General features: G+C 42.1%; 1 protein-coding gene across 4 annotated transcripts in view; it reads left to right on the forward strand.

The window, feature by feature from the left end:
- The window catches only part of ANXA4 (annexin A4), a 73,689-nt gene that overhangs the window by 35,346 nt on the left and 17,461 nt on the right, over positions 1-20,882 (forward strand). For all 4 annotated transcript variants that reach the window (XM_032652911.1, XM_032652912.1, XM_032652915.1 and 1 more), the window contains 5 exons: positions 2,942-3,036; positions 12,256-12,369; positions 13,200-13,290; positions 14,893-14,972; positions 16,083-16,139. In XM_032652911.1, coding sequence (XP_032508802.1) covers positions 2,942-3,036; positions 12,256-12,369; positions 13,200-13,290; positions 14,893-14,972; positions 16,083-16,139 — 437 coding nt within the window. The remainder of the gene's footprint in view (positions 1-2,941; positions 3,037-12,255; positions 12,370-13,199; positions 13,291-14,892; positions 14,973-16,082; positions 16,140-20,882) is intronic.

The following is a 20,882-nucleotide window of genomic DNA, read 5'->3' on the forward strand; positions in this document are numbered from 1 at the left end:
CGGAACAGCGTGAGCAAAGGCATGGGATGAGTGTGAGCATTGCCCTGTTTTGCATTTTAGCGGAGGCACTTAGCTGCAGGCCATGGAAATACATGGCTTGCAGCAGGATGTACTTACAAAGCAGGAGTTGACTTTTTAGGTGACTTCTGGGAAGGCAGGTACCATGGGGTGGGTCCTGAGGATGCTACTGACATGGGAGGATGACCCAGAGGCATTGTCCAGGAAACAGCAAATGCCAGAATCAGGATGCTAGATGGAGGGGGTTAGGGAGACATAAGCCCATAGACTGGTAATGAAGGAGGTCAGGAGAAAGGAGTGCAGTGTAGTTGGGTCAAGTACAGGAATTCAGGAGCTAAGTCTCTGGATTTGGCTGCCTGTAACTTTTTATGTGGATATTTACAATAGTGAATGGGGTATGGTGGAGAGTCCCAAATGCCAGACAGCAGTGCAGATAGTAAATCCAGCAAATGGTGGGGAGCCAATGTGTATCCTGAGCAGGGGAGGGACACTGTGAGAGTTTGTCGTTTTAGGAAAATGAATCTAGCAAGACGTTGGAAAGACCAATTAGGAAGTGAGGCTACTACTTAGCAGACTTTAAGTTGTCTAAGAAGAAACCCTGAACTGGAGTGGTTGTCATAGGAATTAAAAAGAGGGGACAGATACAAAAAGGGTTTTAGAGCTAGATTTTGCATGACTTGACAGGAAATCTGAATGTGAAGGAAGAGAGCTGGTAAAATAATCAAAGCTGTTCTGAGGGTTCAAGCCTGACAGACCAGAAGAGTGGCGGTGCCTTTCACAGAAACTGGTTAAAAAAGCAAAAGGCAATGAACCTTCTCCCACCAGCTGAGAGTTCTCCTGGAAAAAGGATGGTTGTATCTATTACCCTCTTTCTTTTTTTTTTTTCCCCCGAGAGAACAGAGTAGGTCACTAAGTTATGTAAACTTAAAACTTTATAGTGGGCTTCCCTGATGGCGCAGCGGCTGGGAGTCCGCCTGCCAATGTGGGGGACACGGGTTTGAACCCTGGTCTGGGAAGATCCCACATGCCGCAGAGCAACTAAGCCGGCGAGCCACAACTACCGAGCCCACTTGCCATAACTGGTGAAGCCCGTGCACCTAGAGCCCATGCTCCGTAACAAGAGAAGCCACTGCAGTGAGAAGCCCGTGCACCGCAACAAAGAGTAGCCCCTGCTTGCCACAACTAGAGAAAGCCCGTACACAGCAACAAAGACCCAATGCAGCCATAAATAAAAATACCCCAAAAAACCTATATAGCTTCCTCCGTACACCTCACATTTTTCTAGATCTCTAATTTTGCAAAGAATAACTCGTAAATCTATACATTTTTTGATTTCTTCCTGAAATATTTCAATAGACTCTCCTGTAACTCATCACATCTTCCCATACAGTATATGGGAAGATGGAAAACTCACCCAGCATACATGAACATCCAGCTGTGAAAGTCTCCTGTAAAAGCTGCTGCAAGAAACAGGCAAACAAAATTTAAGACATTTTAAATTTGTAATTCAGGGACTTCCCTCATGGTCCAGTGGTTAAGAATCTGCCTTCCAATTCAGGGGATGCGGGTTCGATCCCTGGTCGGGGAACTAAGATCCCACATGCTGCTGGACAAATTAGCCCACGTGCTGCAACTACTGAGCCCATGTGCTCTAGAGCCCACACACCACAACTAGAGAGAAGCCCGTGCACCACAATGAAGAGCCCTCGCACCACAACAGTAGATCCCACATGCCTCAACAAAGATCCTGCATGCCACAGCTAAGACCCGACACAGCCAAATAAATTTTTTAAAAAGAGCAAAGATAAATCTTTTAAAAATATTTTTTTAAAAACTGTAATTCATAGTGAAAAGTTTTGGTAGGATATTGCATCATGGGAATTCATGGGCAGTTATAAAAAGTTTCCTGATCAGAGATCAGGAAAGAGAGCTTAGAAAAGAAAAACACAAATACAGATCTTAAAACGCAGTGGATACAATGAGCAGCCAATTTAAACCCTGTGAAGTGCCAAATCATGAATTAAAAGACAGGTTTGAACTGTTTTGAAACTCAGAGGAGACGATAAAGAGATAAAAGTGAGGAGAGAAAGGCAAGAACATGGAAGATAAATATGGGCGATCCAAAGAGGGAAAGTACTGTGATCACTCACATTCATAGATAAGGAAACTAATGCTCAGAGAAGTTAAATCTTTCGTTTAGTGGCACATATATACAATGGAATATTACTCACCCATAAAAAGAAACAAAATTGGGTTATTTGTAGTGAGGTGGATGGACCTAGAGTCTGTCATACAGAGTGAAGTAAGTCAGAAAGAGAAAAACAAATACCGTATGCTAACACATATATATGGAATCTTAAAAAAAAAATGGTTCTGAAGAACCTAGGGGCAGGACAGAAATGAAGACGCAGATATAGAGAACAGACTTGAGGACATGGGGAGGTGGAAGGGTAAGCTGGGATGAAGTGAGAGAGTGGCATGGACACATATACCCTACCAAACGTAAAATAGATAGCTAGCGGGAAGCAGCTGCATAGCACAGGGAGATCAGCTCGGTGCTTTGTGACCACCTAGAGGGGTGGGATAGGGAGGGTGGGAGGGAGGCTCAAGAGGGAGGGGATATGGGGATGTATGTATATGTATAGCTGATTCACTTTGTTATACCCCAGAAACTAACACACCATTGTAAAGCAACTGTACTCCAATAAAGATGTTAAAAAAAAAAAATAGCTAATGAAAGGAGAGACCGAGACTCTAATCTAGTGTCTGTTTTCCCACCAAAATTGACAAACCCTCTGAACAAGAACTTCTTTTGTTAGAAAGCTCTCTGCGTGTGTTTGGGTTACACCAGTGTTCGCAGAGGAATCCATTGTCTCATTCCTCTCTCAAATCACACTCACTCCCTGTCTCCGCTCCTCACCAGGCACGGATGAAGACGCCATCATCAACGTCCTGGCCTATCGCAACACAGCCCAGCGCCAGGAAATCAGGACGGCCTACAAGACCACCATCGGCAGGGTAGGTGGCAGCTCTCTGGCTTGACAAGGGATCTGTCAGCAGTAAGGGAGCAGGGGCCCCTTCCTTCTTGAATCCTGAAGTAGTGGCCCTTGGTTTTTAAAAGATGGATCCTTTGCCTTGTGTAAAGATGTTCTTGGGAAAAACAAAAAAACAAACAAAAAACACTTTCAACACGTTCAAGAGTTCCTCCACTGTCCATAGCCAGAAGTGATTTCAGGGAGCTCTTTTTTTTTTTTTTGCGGTACGCGGGCCTCTCACTGTTGTGGCCTCTCCCGTTGCGGAGCACAGGCTCCAGATGCGCAGGCTCAGTGGCCATGGCTCACGGGCCCAGCCGCTCCGCGGCATGTGGGATCTTCCCGGACCGGGGCACGAACCTGTGTCCCCTGCATCAGCAGGCGGACTCTCAACCACTGTGCCACCAGGGAAGCCCCTTCAGGGAGCTCTTGATTCACAAAATTCAAGGCTAAGTTTAGTCTCTTCCCCCACAAGTCCTTTCAGGGACTTGGTTGCGGAATGGACTCAGCCCCCTACCCTTTGGAGCACTGGGCAGGGCACAGATTTCAGTGTTGCTTCCCTTGGCCTTTCCTTTAGGCCACTTGCGAATGAAGATCCTCCAAACTGACTAAAATGTTTGAATCCAGTTTGTTCTAAATAGGCTCTCCGAGGATTTAGGGTCTATCCAACTCTTCTACATAAACCCATTTGTTGTATATATTCATTCCTTTGAATGATCCTTAATTGAGAGCCACCCCCTCCAGTTCTAGAATGGGGCTCTGTGTGTGTGTGTGTGTGTGTGTGTGTGTGTGTGTGTGTATTTTAGTGGCTTATGCATTCAAAGGCGGTTCACTCACCATGTTTTCCCCTTCCTCTTTGAATTCTACACCCCTGAGCAGCCCTGTATCAGTCTCGTTTTCAACAGCTCACTTACCAGGGTCATTCACCCAATCTTTCCACATCACTGGAAGCCCATCTGTGTGATTAGAGAATCTTTTTATTGAGGTAATGTTATCAATGAGTGTTTCCAGGTCTCAGAGTGCTGTTAACTCCATGATAAGTATTTCTATTCTTGGATATTTTTATAAAAGCTAGTCAGACGGGCTGCCTCTCAAAGGCAGGCATTAAGCTGCTGGGTGGGGCACGGCTGGCTCAGCTCTTCCCGGGACCATCTACATGCAAACCTTGGCTGGGCACCAATGGGATTCCTCCCTCAGATTGCTCAGAGTACCTTCTGGGCATTTTAAGCTCTTCTCCATCCCCAAAGAAATTTAATGAACATGCATGAGATGTGTGAGCTAGAGACAAAGTGTTGCCACACATTTGGGGTTGATTATTCAGCTTTAGAACTAAGCTGATCTGACAGCAGTTTGTTTAGATGACCAACCTTAATGGAGTGACTGAACGCTAACTTATTTGTTCATTCATCTATTTGATACATGTGGATGTAACATAAAAATATGCACAATAGATTGAAATATAGTGTTGCAGACTCAGGTTTGTGAGAATCTGAGATTGGAACTTGAAACCAAATCAACTCCCTATCGGTTGATCTTAAGCAGGTTCTTAAATTCTCTGACCTGTTCTAAGAGGAAATGTGACTAACTGTCTTTAGGAATTAGTCCTTTGGACTCCCTCTTGTGAGAACACCAGAATCACAATTAGCTGCTGGACAGTCATCGACAGGAAGACACTGGAACTCACCAAAAGAAATACCCCACATCCAAAGACAAAGGAGAAGTCACAATGAAACGGTAGGAGGGGCGCAATCACAGTAAAATCAAAGCCCATAACTGCTGGGGGTGACTCACTGACTGGAGAACACTTATACCACAGAAGTCCACCCACTGGAGTGAAGGTTCTGAGCCCTACGTCACGCTTCCCAACCTGGGGGTCCGGCAACGGGAGGAGGAATTCCTAGAGAATCAGACTTTGAAGCCTAGTGGGAATTGATTGCAGGACTTCAGCAGGACTGGGGGAAACAGAGTCTCAACTCTTGGAGGGCACACACAGAGTAGTGTGTGCACTGGGACCCAGGGGAAGGAGCAGTGACCCCAGGGGAGACTGGACCAGACCTACCTGCTAGTGTTGGAGGGTCTCCTGCAGAGGCCGGGGGTGGCTGTGGCTCACCGTGCGGACAAGGACACTGGCAGCAGAAGTTCTTGGAAGTATTCCCTGGCAGGAGCCCTCCCAGGGTCCGCCAGTACCCCCAAAGAGCCCAGGTAGGCTCCAGTATTGGGTTGCCTCAGGCCAAACAACCAACAGGGAGGGAACCCAGCCCCACACATCAGCAGTCAAGCAGATTAAAGTTTTACTGAGCTCTGCCCACCAGAGCAACACCCAGCTCTACCCACCATCAGTCCCTCCCATCAGGAAACTTGAACAAGCCTCTTCGATAGCCTCATCCACCAGAGGGCAGACAGCAGAAGCAAGAAGAAATACAATCCTGCAGCCTGTGGAATAAAAACCACATTCACAGAAAGATAGACAAGATGAAAAGGCAGAGGGCTATGTACCAGATGAAGGAACAAGATAAAACCCCAGAAAAACAGCTAAATGAAGTGGAGATAGGCAACCTTCCAGAAAAAGAATTCAGAATAATGATAGTGAAGATGATCCCAGGACCTCGGAAAAAGAATGGAGGCAAAGATCAAGAAGATGCGAGAAATGTTTAACAGAGATCTAGAAGAATTAAAGAACAAACAAACAGAGATGAACAATACAATAGCTGAAATGAAAAATACACTAGAAGGAATCAATAGCACAATAACTGAAGCAGAAGAATGGATAAGTGACCTGGAAGACAGAATGGTGGAATTCACTGCCGTGGAACAGAATAAAGAAAAAAGAATGAAAAGAAATGAAGACAGCCTAAGAGACCTCTGGGACATTAAATGTAACAACATTCGCATTATAGGGGTCCCAGAAGGAGAAGAGAGAGAGAAAGGACCAGAGAAAATATTTGAAGAGATTATAGTCGAAAACTTCCCTAACATGGGAAAGGAAATAGCCACCCAAGTCCAGGAAGCGCAGCAAGTCCCATACAGGATAAACCTAAGGAGAAACACGCCGAGACACATAGTAATCAACTTGCAAAAATTAAAGACAAAGAAAAATTATTGAAAGCAGCAAGGGAAAAATGACAAATAACGTACAAGGGAACTCCCATAAGATTAACAGCTGATTTCTCAGCAAAAACCCTACAAGCCAGAAGGGAGTGGCATGATATACTTAAAGTGATGAAAGGGAAGAACCTACAACCAAAATCACTCTACCCAGCAAAGATCTCATTCAGATTTGATGGAGAAATCAAAAGCTTTAAAGACAAGCAAAAGCTAAGAGAATTCAGCACCACCAAACCAGCCCTACAATAAATGCTAAAGGAAATTCTCTAAGTGGGAAACACAAGAGAAGAAAAGGACCTACAAAACCAAACCCAAAACAATTAAGAAAATGGTCATAGGAACATACATGTCGATAACTACCTTAAACGTGAATGGATTCAATGCTCCAACCAAAAGACACAGGCTTGCTGAATGGATACAAAAACAAGACCCATCTATATGCTGTCTACAAGAGACCCACTTCAGACCTAGGGACACATACAGACTGAAAGTGAGGGGATGGGAAAAGATATTCCATGCAAATGGAAATCAAAGAAAGCTGGAGGAGCTATACTCATATCAGATAAAATAGACTTTAAAATAAAGAATGTTACAAGAGACAAGGAAGGACACTACATAATGATCAAGGGATCAATCCAAGAAGAAGATATAACAATTATAAATACATATGCACCCAACATAGGAGCGCATCAATACATAAGGCAACTGTTAACAGCTATAAAAGAGGAAATCGACAGTAACACAATAATAGTGGGGGACTTTAACACCTCACTTACACCAATGGACAGATCATCCAAAATGAAAATAAATAAGGAAACAGAAGCTTTAAATTACACAATAGATCAGATAGATTTAATTGATATTTATAGGACATTCCATCCCAAAACAGCAGATTACACTTTCTTCTCAAGTGCGCATGGAACATTCTCCAGAATAGATCACATCTTGGGTCACAAATCAAGCCTCAGTAAATTTAAGAAAATTGAAATCATATCAAGCATCTTTTCTGACCACAATGCTATGAGAATAGAAATGAATTACATGGAAAAAAACGTAAAAAACACAAACACATGGAGGCTGAACAATACAATACTAAATAACCAAGAAATCACTGAAGAAATCAAAGAGGCAATCAAAAAATACCTAGAGACAGGGCTTCCCTGGTGGCGCAGTGGTTGAGAGTCCGCCTGCTGGTGCAGGGGACACGGGTTCGTGCCCCGGTCTGGGAGGATCCCACATAACACGGAGCGGCTGGGCCCGTGAGCCACAGCCACTGAGCCTGCGCGTCTGGAGCCTGTGTTCCTCAACGGGAGAGGCCGCAACAGTGAGAGGCCCATGTACCACAAAACAAAACAAAAAAAAGAAACCTTAAAGAATGCACACCACACACAAGTATTACACTAATAAAGAAATTTGGCAGATTTTCAGAGTGCAACATCAACACTCAAACATCAGTTCTTTAAAAAAAAAAAACACCTAGAGACAAATGACCATGATCCAAAACCTATGGGATGCAGCAAAAGCAGTTCTAAGAGGGAAGTTTATAGCAATACAATCTTACCTCAAGAAACAAGAAGAATCTCAAATAAACAATCTAACCTTCCACCTAAGGGAACTAGAGAAAGAAGAACAAACAAAACCCAAAGTTAGCAGAAGGAAAGAAGTCATAAAGATCAAAGCAGAAAAAGATGATACAGAAACAAAGAAAACAATAGCAAAGATCAATAAAAGTAAACGCTGGTTCTTTGAGAAGATAAACAAAACTGATAAACCATTAGCCAGACTCATCAAGAGAGAAAGGGAGAAGACTCAAATCAATTAAATTAGAAATTAAAAAGGAGAAGTTACAGCAAACACCGCAGAAATACAACGCATCCTAAGAGACTACTGCAAGTAATTCTATGCCAATAAAATGGACAACCTGGAAGAAATGGACAAATTCTTAGAAAGGTATAACCTTCCAAGACTGAACCAGGAAGAAATAGAAAATATGAACAGACCAATCACAAACACTGAAACTGAAACTGTGATTAAAAATCTTCCAACAAACCAAAGTCCAGGACCCGATGGCTTCACAGGTGAATTCTATCAAACGTTTAGAGAAGAGCTAACACCCATCCTTCTCAAACTCTTCCAAAAAGTTGCAGAGGAAGGAACACTCCCAAACTCATTCTATGAGGCCACCATCTCCCTGATACCAAAACCAGACAAAGATACTACAAAAAAAGAAAACTACAGGCCAACATCACTGATGAACATAGATGCAAAAACCTCAACAAAATACTAGCAAACAGGATCCAACAACACATTAAAAGGGTCATACGGGCTTCCCTGGTGGCGCAGTTGGTGAGAGTCCGCTTGCCAATGCAGGGGACATGGGGTCATGCCCCGGTCCGGGAAGATCCCACATGCCGTGGAGCTGCTAGGCCCGTGAGCCGTGGCTGCTGAGCCTGCGCGTCCGGAGCCTGTGCTCCGCAACGGGAGAGGCCACAACAGTGAAAGGCCCACGTACCACAAAAAAAAAAAAAAAAAAAGGGTCATACACCATGATCAAGTGAGATTTATCCCAGGGATGCAAGGATTCTTCAATATATGCAGATCAATCAATGTGATACACCATATTAACAAATTGAAGAATAAAAACCATATGATCATCTCAGTAGATGCAGAAAAAGCTTTTGACAAAATTCAACACCCATTTCTGATAAAAACTCTCCAGAAAGTGGGCATAGAGGGAACCTACCTCAACATAATAAAGGCCATATATGACAAACCCACAACAAACATCATTCTCAATGGTGAAAAACTGAAAGCATTTCCACTAAGATCAGGAATGAGACAAGGATGTCCACTCTCCCCACTATTATTCAACATAGTTTTGGAAGTCCTAGCCACGGCAATCAGAGAAGAAAAAGAAATAAAAGGAATACCAATTGGAAAAGAAGAAGTAAAAAAGTCACTGTTTGCAGATGACAGCATACTGTACATAGGGAATCCTAAAAATGCCACCAGAAAGCTACTAGAGCTAATCAATGATTTGGTAAAGTTGCAGGATACAATATTAATGCACAGAAATCTCTTGCATTCCTATACACTAATGGTGAAAAATCTGAAAGGGAAATTAAGGAAACACTCCCATTTACCATTGCAACAAAAAGAATAAAATACCTAGGAATAAACCTACCTAGAGAGACCAAAGACCTGTATGCAGAAAACTATAAGATGCTGATGAAAGAAATTAAAGATGATACCAACAGATAGAGAGATATACCATGTTCTTGGATTGGAAGAAACCATGTTGTTAAAATGACTATACTACCCAAAGCAATCTACAGATTCAGTGCAATCCCTATCAAATTACCAATGGGATTTTTTACAGAACTAGAACAAATAATCTTAAAATTTGTTTGTAGACACAAAAGACCCCAAATAGCCAAAGCAGTCTTGAGGGAAAAAAACGAAACTGGAGGAATCAGACTCCCTGACCTCAGACTATAGTACAAAGCTACAGTAATCAAGACAATACGGTACTGGCACAAAAACAGATACACAGATCAATGGAACAAGATAGAATGCCCAGAGATAAACCCAGACACCTATGGTCAACTAATCTATAACAAAGGAGGCAAAGATATACAATGGAGAAAAGATAGTCTCTTCAATAAGTGGTGCTGGGAAAACTGGACAGCTACATGTAAAAGAATGAAATTAGAACACTCCCTCTCACCATACACAAAAATAAACTCAAAATGGATTACAGACCTAAATGTAAGACCGGACACTTTAAAACTCTTAGAGGAAAACATAGGAAGAACACTCTGACATAAATCACAGCAAGATCTTTTTTCATCCACCTCCTAGAGAAATGGAAATAAAAACAAAAATAAACAAATGGGACCAAATGAAACGTCAAAGCTTTTGCACAGCAAAAGAAACCATAAACAAGACCGAAAGACAACCCTCAGAATGGGAGAAAATATGTGCAAACGAATCAACAGACAAAGGATTAATCTCCAAAAGATACAAACAGCTCATGCAGCTCAATATTAAAGAAACAAACAACCCAATCCAAAAATGGGCAGTAGATCTAAATAGACATTTCTCCAAAGAAGACATACAGATGGCTAAGAATCACATGAAAAGCTGTTCAACATCACTAATTATTAGAGAAATGCAAATCAAAACTACAATGAGGTATCACCTGACACCAGTTAGAATGGGCATCATCAGAAAATCTACAAACAAGAAATGCTGGAGAGGGTGTGGAGAAAAGGGAACCCTCTTGCACTGTTGGTTGGAATGTAAATTGATATAGCCACTATGGAGAACAGTATGGAGGTTCCTTAAAAGACTAAAAATAGAATTACCATATGACCCAGCAATCCCACTACTGGGCATATACCCAGAGAAAACCATGATTCAGAAAGACACATGCACCCCAATGTTCATCGCAGCACTATTTACAATAGCCAGGTCATGGAAGCAACCTAAATGCCTATCGACAGATGAATGGTTAAAGAAGATGTGGTACATATATCCAATGGAATGTTAATCAGCCATTAAAAGGAACGAAACTGGGTCATTTGTAGAGACGTGGATGGATCTAGAGACTGTCGTACAGAGTGAAGTAAGTCAGAAAGAAAAAACAAATATCGTATATTAATGCATGTATGTGGAACCTAGAAAAATGGTACAGATGAACCGGTTTGCAGAGTAGAATTTGAGACACAGATGTAGAGAAGAAACGTATGGACACCAATGGGGGAAAACCGTGGGGGGTTGGGGATGGTGGTGTGCTGAATTGGGCGATTGGGATTGACATGTATACACTGATGTGTATAAAATTGATGACTAATAACCTGCTGTATAAAAAAAGAAAAATGTGGTTGATATAATTCCATTTTTGTGGGTTAAAGAAATGTCTAGTAAAAACTCATGGAGCTGTTTACACACACACAAAAAAAAGGAATTGGTCCTTTGTCCAAATAATTGCATTTCTTTCTAATCATTGAGCGTTAAGAAATAATCATGAATGATCACAAGGATGCAGCTAAATGCCTGTTTAGAAGAATAGTAGAAAAATAGAACGGGGGTCTTATTAAAGAAATTATATTGCCTCTACATATGGAAATTTCTGCAGCTGTTAAAAATGTTGTAGGTAAATATTGACTTGGAAATACATTCAGGTTATATTGTTAAGTGAGTGAAAACACTGATGTTGGAACCCCTTTACACTCTTAAATTATTGAGGACCTTTCTGTTTTTGTGGGTTACATCTATTGATGTTAACCATTTTAAAAATTAAAAGTTAATTTAAATTAAGGACATTTAAAAATAGGTATTTGTTAACTTATTTAAAAAACTATAAAAACATATTACATGTTAACATAAATAACGATTTTAGGAAAAAATAGCTTTATATTCCAAAAGAGAAAAAATTAGTGAGAAGATTGGCATTCTTTTAATATTTTGCAAATCTCTTTAATGTCTGCTTAATGGAATACCCTGGATTCTCATATCTGCTTCTGCTTTCAACGTGTTGCGATATGTGGTTTTGTTTGAAGTAGGAAGGAAATCTGGTCTTGTACAGATAGGTAGTTGGGAAAGGGAGGAATATTTTATTTTATTATTATTATTTTTTTTTTTAGCAGTACGCGGGCCTCTCACTGTTGTGGCCTCTCCCGTCGCGGAGCACAGGCTCCGGACACACAGGCCCAGCGGCCATGGCTCACGGGCCCAGCTGCTCCACGGCATGTGGGATCCTCCCGGACCGGGGCACGAACCCGTATCCCCTGCATCGGCAGGCGGACTCTCAACCACTGCGCCACTAGGGAAGCCCGGGAGGAGTATTTTAATAGCCTTTTCGCATAACTGTAGGTCTGTAGATGTACCGAGTAGCCTTTGGAAAGCTTCCCTGGACAACTGTGGGAGGATGAGAGTGTAAAGTCAGATCCCAGCGTCTCAGTGTTATTACGAAGATGGTTTTGTGCACACCAGCCCCTGAAAGGGTCTTGGAGCCCCCAGCCGTCCCTGGACCCCACTGAGGGTGGCTGGTTTCTGTTACTGTAGCAGTTAAGCAGCGTGCTTTCTTGTGTCCCAGGACCTGATGGACGACTTGAAGTCAGAACTGAGTGGCAACTTCGAGCAGGTGATCTTGGGGATGATGACGCCCACGGTGCTGTATGACGTGCAGGAGCTGCGAAAGGCCTTGAAGGTTCGTGGTCCTCCCCTACTGCTCTCGGTGCTGTTTGTGTAGATGCTGGCTGCTGGCGGGCTTTCTCAAGAAACAGTGATAGAGGCCTCCTGAGAGTGGGGAGGAGGAGATATAGGAGAAAGATTTTCCTGCATTTACGACAACTTGAAAACATGAATTGCATTCTAGCCACTGTAATTTAAAAGTTGTCTCTCCAGAAGTTAAGGAATCATTTGTTCTTTCCTGTGGCTCACTGGGGACTGATTAAACTTGTGCTTTTGGTGCAGCTCCAGAAGCTTTCTTGCTGTATTAGCTACTTTTGAGATATGAAACTTCTGACTGACATCTTGGGGGCCTCTCGGTCTGCTCAGAACTGGTAAAGTGTTCTCAGCTGGATGCTGGATCCACTGTGCCCTACCCCAGGGTCTGCCGATTGTTAATGACCAAGTATGAAATTCAAATACAACTACCCTCCTCCACCATGTCAATAAATACTCAGCCTCGTGGAAGGTTCTGGGCTAGACTCTGGAAAAACAAAGAGATAACAGCCTTTGCCAGAAGATTCTGCCCTGCAAGGGAAAAGTACAGGGGAGGGCAAGGAAAGACAGCCCCCAGAGGGCAGAAACTGTCCCTAACGCATAGAAACAGCCTATAAATGTATGTTATGATTAATAATGATTATGGTAAACATGTTGGAATTTTGGTTGGCCAGTGAAGAAGGAGCAAATCCTGTTGCTAGAACTTGGTGAGTTGTTTTTATTCTCTGCAGATTCCTGGTTGTATTCCTCCTGTGTCTGGGACTCAACTTGGTAAACTGACTCATAGCCCTCTCCTCTGGGTTTTGCATTTAGGGCGCAGGCACGGATGAGGGCTGCCTGATTGAGATCCTGGCCTCCCGGATGCCCGAGGAGATCCGGCGCATAAACCAGACCTACCAGCTGCGTATGTAGCATCCTCAGTGGCCCTGGCTGAGGCCCTGTTCTCTGAGACCTAGAGTAACAGCAGGTGGTTACCCACTGAAACACTGACCATGAGGGATCCTCAGTTCCAAGCTCTGCCTTCAGGCAGATCCCTGTCTACACAAATGACTGTTGGCTTTTCAAGACTTCTCAGGTGCACCTGCCACTCTACTTAGGCTACCCAGGGTTTTATTACCCTGAAAGCTGGAAAGGGGTTCCTTATTATCAAGCAGAGAATCAAAGGTGCTTATTCAAAAGTGGTGGTGCCATTGAATCTTAGCATTCCAGGGAATGGCCTGGAGGAGCAGTCTTGCCCAACTTCTTACCTTCAGACTGGACTATAGGTCCTGCAGCCACCTCAGAGGGATAGCCACTTACTCCCCTCTTAAAAATCTCCAGGGGGCTTCCCTGGTGGCGCAGTGGTTGAGAGTCCGCCTGCCGATGCAGGGGACACGGGTTTGTGCCCCGGTCCGGGAAGATCCCACATGCCGCAGAGCGGCTAGGCCCATGAGCCATGGCCGCTGAGCCTGTGCGTCCGGAGCCTGTGCTCCACAACGGGAGAGGCCACAGCAGTGAGAGGCCCCCGTACCAAAAAAAAAAAAAAAAAAAAAAAAAAAAATCTCCAGAGAACAATACATCAATACATGCCTTTAAAAGATGCCTACCTTTTTACCCTAAGAATATAATAAAAATGCACAAAGGTTTATATCACACAGTATTGCTTATATTAGCTTAAAACTTCCAACAGGTTGGCTAAACAAAATATGGTACACACACACAATGTAGTCATCAAAACGCTTATTGAAGGATATTATTAAATTACAATAAGTGGTATGGTGTATGGATAAGTGAAAAAGACAAATCATAAAATGGGATGCTATGATCCCGTTTTTCAAAGAAAGAAAAAGAATATGTGTATATGGGGGGAAATGAGGAAGGATATTCACCAAAATGTTATCAATGATTATTATTTCTGGGTGATTAGATTCATGATGAGGTTTTCTTTTCCTCCCTTCATTTTACTTAGTTGTTTTTTCCTAAGTTTTCTGTAATAAACACGTACACTTTGGTAGAAAGAAAACAAAACAATAAGAGTTTTTTGGTAAGTGTTCAGATCTGGAGATTCTAAACCTCGGGAGTCTGGTTCTAGCGCTGGCTCCCCACGTCTGCCGAATACAGGACTTCTCCCTATGGACAGTCCCCTGCTTGTCCCCAAACACAGGTTCAGAAACCCCACTCTGTTTGCCTTTCCACGGGCCGCTTAGCTGGTTCTCTGCGTCACTGCAAACCATGTTCGGGACAAACCCCTGGACGGTAGGGACCACAGAGTGGGGATCACAGCCCGGCCTTCTCAACTGCCCAATTCAAGAAAAAAGACCATCTCATTTCCCCTCTAATGACAAGCTAAACTTATCTTGACCATTTTACCAGAGTTTAGTGTTTGGAAAACTGTGTGTGGGCTGAAAAACCTCACGAGGAGCTGCTTCAGTAGACAGGTCCTGAAGAGGGTGGAAGGCTCTGGGGTGTGACGCGGTGCCGGGCAGGGTTCTTTACTCTGATGTCGCTGATTTTACTCTCTTGCTAGAATATGGGAGGAGCCTTGAAGATGACATTCGCTCTGACACATCGCTTATGTTCCAGCGTGTGCTGGTGTCTCTGTCCGCTGTGAGTCGCTCCCTCCTTTTGCGGGGGAGGGTTGGGTGTTATTGAGACACTTACTCTCTACCCACTTTTCCAGCCTTTCTCATCTTTTCACCCTCCCAAATGGGCATATTCCCCTGTGTTTTTCTTGGGTCTCTGTTATTTTATCCTCTCTCCTTTAAAGACTCTGGCTAATCATGTAGGCCCATTTGTTCTCATTTATACATACAAGCACCGGATACATGCCAGGTGCTCTTTTTTTGTTTGTTTTAAAGTTGTTTTTTGTTTTTTGATGTGGACCATTTTTAAAGTCTTTATTGAATTTGTTACAATATTGCTTCTGTTTTATGTTTCGGTTTTTTTTTTTTTGCGCGTGTGGGATCTTAGCTCCGACCAGGAATCGCACCTGCATTGGAAGGCGAAGTCTTAAGCACTGGACTGCCCCGGAAGTCCCAGGAAGAGTAATGTTATAGGGATATGTTAGACGAATTGAACCAGAGGCGGGGAGCCCAGGCAGGAAGGTTACCTCAGTATTCCAGATACCATGAAAAAAGCAGGTCTGGGCTAGTGTGGGAGCAGGGGTGCCAGAAAGGAGAGATGGATTTGCAAGGCCTTCCTGGTGAGCTGGTGTTGGTGAGGGATGGGGCACTTTCATGTGATCCTCAAGCCCCCACCGTTGGCCCCAGAGTCTCTTGATTCTCCTGTCTTTCCAGCTCCTGTTTGGCAGAATTGATCAGTGTACATTTGCAAGTTAGGAAGGCATAAGTCAGCAGGGAAGACACAGGAGTGGGGGGAGGGGAGGAAGGAGGAGAGGACTGTCCCAGAGGGAGCAGTCACCAGGCCATATGTGTCCTCCTGCCCCTTCAGCTGGCAGAGACGCCCACACAACATCAGGGAGCCACACCGAGCTTGCCTTCTGATTGGTCAGCTCAGAACTGTGGGAATATCGCAAGCACGTTCAAAGACATCTGTCCTCTCTCCCTAAGCTGGACTCAGGACCCCTTCTGTCTAATTACCATGTCCTTGGGTTCCCACACATTCTGTCTTATCAGACCTCCCAAATCTTCATGGATCCTCTCTCAGTCTCTTTGGTTTGTTTTTCTCATGCTCAGGGTTTGTTTTTCTCATCCTCAGGGTGGCAGGGATGAAGGAAATTATCTGGATGATGCTCTCGTGAGACAGGATGCCCAGGTCAGTAGAACTGCAGCTTCTTTCTTTTGCCAATAAGACAGACCCTAGTTGGTGGACACTAGTTGTGTCCTAGTTGGTGGACACACACACACACACACACATATATATATATACCCACTCTCACCTTTTTGTGGGTTTACTAGGTGCTAGGCATTGTGTTAACTACTTTACATTTCTTCCTTACAACAAATCTGTGAAGTAGATGTTATTACTTCTGTTTTATAGATTAGGAGACAGATGCACAGATTTAAGTAACTTGTATAACATCACATAGCTGGTGGAATTGTGCTCTTTGAATCCAGGTCTGTTTGATTTTTTTAAAACCATGCAATTCATATTATAAAGCTATAGTAATCAAAGCAGTACGGTATTGGCATTAAAACAGACATATAGATCAATGGAACAGAATACAAAGCTGAGAAATAAACCCATGCACTAATTTATGACAAAGGAACCAAGAATATACAATGGGCAAAAGATAGTCTCTTCGATAAATTTTGTTGGGAAAACTGAACAACCATAAACAAAAGAATGAAACTGGACCACTACCTTACACCATACACAAAAATTCGCTCAAAATGAATTAAAGACTTGGAAGTAAGACCTGAAACCATAAAGCTTCTAGAAGAAAACATAGGTGATAAGCTACTTGATATGGGTCTTAGCAATAATTATTTTAATCTGACACCAAAGCAAAAGCAACAGAAGCAAAAATAAACAAGTAGGACTACATCAAACTTAAAAGCTTCTGCACAGCAAAAGAAACCATCAACAAAATGAAAAAGCAACATACTAAATGAGAGAAAATACTTGCAAATCATATATCTAATAAAGGGTTAATATCTAAAATACGTAAAGAATTCGTACAACTCAATAGGAAAAACCCAAACAATGCAATTTTAAAATGGGCAGAAGATCTGAATAGACATTTTTCCAAAGACACACAGATGGCCAACAGACACATGAAAAGATGCTCAACATCACTAGACATCAGGGAAATGCAAATCAAAACCACAGTGAGATATCACCTCACTCCTGTCAGAATGGTTGTCATCAAAAAGACAACATGTAATGAGTGTTGGCGAAGATGTGAAGAAAAGGGAACCCTCATGCGCTGTTGGTGGGAATGTAAATTGTTGCAGCCACTATGAAAAACAGTATGGAGCTTCCTCAAAAAAAATATAAAAATAGAACTACCTCGTGATCCAGCAATTTCACTTCTGGTATTACCCCTCAAAAATGAAAACACTCAAAAAGATATACGCACTCCCTTGTTCATTGCAGTATTATTTACAATAGCCAAGATATGGAAGCAACCCAAGTGCCCATCAATAGATGAATGGATAAAGCAATTGTGGTGTATATGTACAATGGAATAATGCTAGTCAGCCATAAAAAAAGGATGAAATCTTACTATTTGCAACAATGTGAATGGAGGGCATTATGCTAAGTGAAATAAGTCAGAAAGAGAAAGACAAATACTGTATGATCTCACCTATATGTGGAATCTAAACAGACAAACAACAACCAAAAAAACCAACCTCATAGATACAGAGAACAGATTGGTGGTTGCCAGAGGCAGGGGTGGAGGTGGGCAAAATGGGTGAAGGGGGGTCAAAAGGTACAGACTTGGTTATAAAATAAGTAAGTCATAAGGATATAATGTACACCACAGCGACTGCAGTTAATAACACTGTATTGCATACTTGAAAGTTCCAAAGAGAAAAAGATCTTAAAAGTCCTTATCATAAGAAAAAAAAATTTCGTAACTGTGTATGGTGCCAGATGATAACTAGACTCATTGCGATGATCATTTCTCAATGCATACAAATATCAAATCATTATGTTTTACACTTGAAACTAAAATAATATTATATGTCAGTTATACCTAAATTAAAAAAAAATACACACAACGAAAACCATGCAGTTCAACAAATACTTGAGAGTTCTTCAAGGAGCACAGTTCTCCTGGGAAGTGACCAGATGAAAAGGTGCTTCCACACAAATTTGGGCTGGGAGAGGTTGGAAGGAGTAGAAGCAGTAGAACTCAGAATAGGGTTTTTCTGGATCCTCCAAGTCTTACAAAGAGGCAAGGAATTTAAGAACTCCAGTGAAGGCTTCAGCTCTTCTTCCAAGATAAGACAGTAGGAAAACCTGGTCAACCTTCTCTCTTTAACATATGTCAGCAGTAACGGATATATGCAAACTTTGGGTATTATAGCTGAATTTTGATGTAGGAAAGTAAATGAGTTTGAGATAAAAAGAATTATCAGAACAAGTGGAATTAGCTAGTAATTTATTATCAAAGGCAGAAATTTTAAAGTATAGAGAGGCTATTATCTAAAAGTCCAATTTTATCTGTTCTTGGTATGAAAACTGCATTGAAGGAAATAGCAGGCAGTATTCAGAATTCCTACTTTAAAAAGAAATTTGTAGGATATTAATGCCACATTAAAATGCCCCTTAGAGCTTTTGTTAGAAGATGGCACATGTTTGATTCCCTTCTGAAAAACAAACAAACGAGGAAATACAAAAATAGAGAAAAATCTGCATCAACACTGGAAACTGTGGAGGAGGCCATTAAAATGCCAGATGGGCAGCAAAGCTGGGCCAGGGATGCAGGAGAGCCATTCCTGCCCCAGAAAAGATGCTAACACACACACACACACACACACACACACATATACACATACACATGCCCTGCCCCCACTAGAAATAGACACAGCGGCTTCCTGCAAATGGGGAAACTCCTCAGGGAAGACTTGGGCTGTGTCTCAGGTGCCTCCACTGGACCAGCAGCATGTCCTCCTGTTCGAAATTCATCCAAATGAAAAGTGAGGGGCTCAAAGAAGAATCCACTTCACCTTGTTCTGGGGGAAAAACCAGGTCTGGATATACTGTTCATCATTTCAAGATCAAAGAGCATGAACATCAACAAATCCCAACTCAAACACTTTGTGGTCTGTGAACAAACTGGCCCACAAAGGGAGGCAAACATGGGCTCACTGTATGGAAGAGACAGATTTCAGATCGCTTTGGATCCTGACACAAATGAGAGAGCGACAGATTTTAATTAAACAAGAGCCAAAAAAAAAAAAGATGCAATGAGAAAATAATGGAGATGAAAATGGAGCTGGATGAAGGGCAAGCAGAGATAAAGAGAGCGCTACATGAGTGAAGGAGAGGTGTTCTTAGGAACAAGGAAAGACAGAATCTAAATGTTTATTAGAAGCAGAAATGATCAGAAATGACATTGCAGAAAACAATCATTGTGGAAGGCAGTACTAAAAAATCTCCAGAGTTCAGAAGAAAAGGACAAAGCAATCAGAGAAGAGGAAGAATATAGAGGAAACACTGTGGAGATTAGAATCTCAACAAGAAGGGTGTGGACAAATTTGCCCTAAAATATATTTAACTATATAATGTACAAATAAATTAAAGCATCTGGTCCTGGTGTAAGAATAGGGAGAAGTCAATGGAATGATTAGAAAGTCTAAGAGCAGAACCAAGCCTATGGAGAATATTCAGGAATACATACAGAATAGATGCATTTCAAGTCAGTGAAGAAAACACAGATTACTTAGTGGAGTTGGGACAATTGGCTAACCAATTGGGAAACAATGAAGTTAGATCCCAGCTTTCACCTGACATCATAATAAACTCCAAATAGATTGAAATTTTTAACATAAATAAAGCAAGCCATAAAGGTACTATAAAAAAGTATAGTTAAATATTCTTTTTTAAATCTGGAGCTGGGAAAGGATTTTGTATGCATTTTCTTTTAAGGCAGAAACCATAAAGGAAAAAGGTTGATAGTTTGGATAAAAAAAAAAATGCACTGTCTTAGCAAACAATACCACAAACAAATGATAGAATGGGAAGAAATTTCACCTAATGTATAATAAGCTTAATATATAAAGTACATAAGTAAACTACAGTTTTGATACTATGAATAAGAATGCCCCATTTCTCAAAAAAAAATGGTTCATGTATATTAACAGGCAACTCAAAAAAAGGAAAAATAGAAATGGCAAATACACCAAAAGATGACCAACCTCACTAGTTATTTTTTTTTAATTAACACAAAAATATACCGTCTTCTACCCATTACTAAAACTTTACTCAAGTTCATTCTTATGGTATTTTACAAAAGTATCATTCTGTGACAGATTGAAAGTTCGTTCCTTGCCCACATGTTCTAGTTACTATTGCTGTATAACAAACCACCTCAAACTCAGTGACATAAAACAGCTACCATTTTAGTATGACCATGGATTCTGTGGGTCAATAATCCATACAAGGCACAGGCGAGATGGCTTGTCTCCACTCTGCAATGTCAGAGGTCTTAGCTGGGAAGACTTGAGTAGCTGGAGGGGACTCAAATGGCTGGGGTTGGAGGCTCCATCACTCATGTGTCTGGTGTCTGGGTTGCAGTGACTCAAAGGCTGGGCTCATCTGGGGCTTCGAAAGGATCTCTTACCTGGCCTTTCCAGGTAGCGTGGGCTTCCCAGAGCATGGTGGCTGCATTTCAAGAGGGACCATCTGGAAAGGCAGCACTCCACGAGAACCAAAGCTGCCTGACCTTTATGACCTAGCCTCAGAAATCAGTGTCACTGCCACCACGCTTTAGTGATTGAAGCAGTCACAAGCCTGCTGAGATTCAAGTTTGAAAAACACTGAATTAGATGAACCTTTTGTGCCCTCCCAGCTTTAAAATTCCACGGTCCTATGAACTGACTCTTT

This window comes from Phocoena sinus, chromosome 13, assembly GCF_008692025.1.
Source record: "Phocoena sinus isolate mPhoSin1 chromosome 13, mPhoSin1.pri, whole genome shotgun sequence".
Classification (NCBI taxonomy): domain Eukaryota; kingdom Metazoa; phylum Chordata; class Mammalia; order Artiodactyla; family Phocoenidae; genus Phocoena; species Phocoena sinus.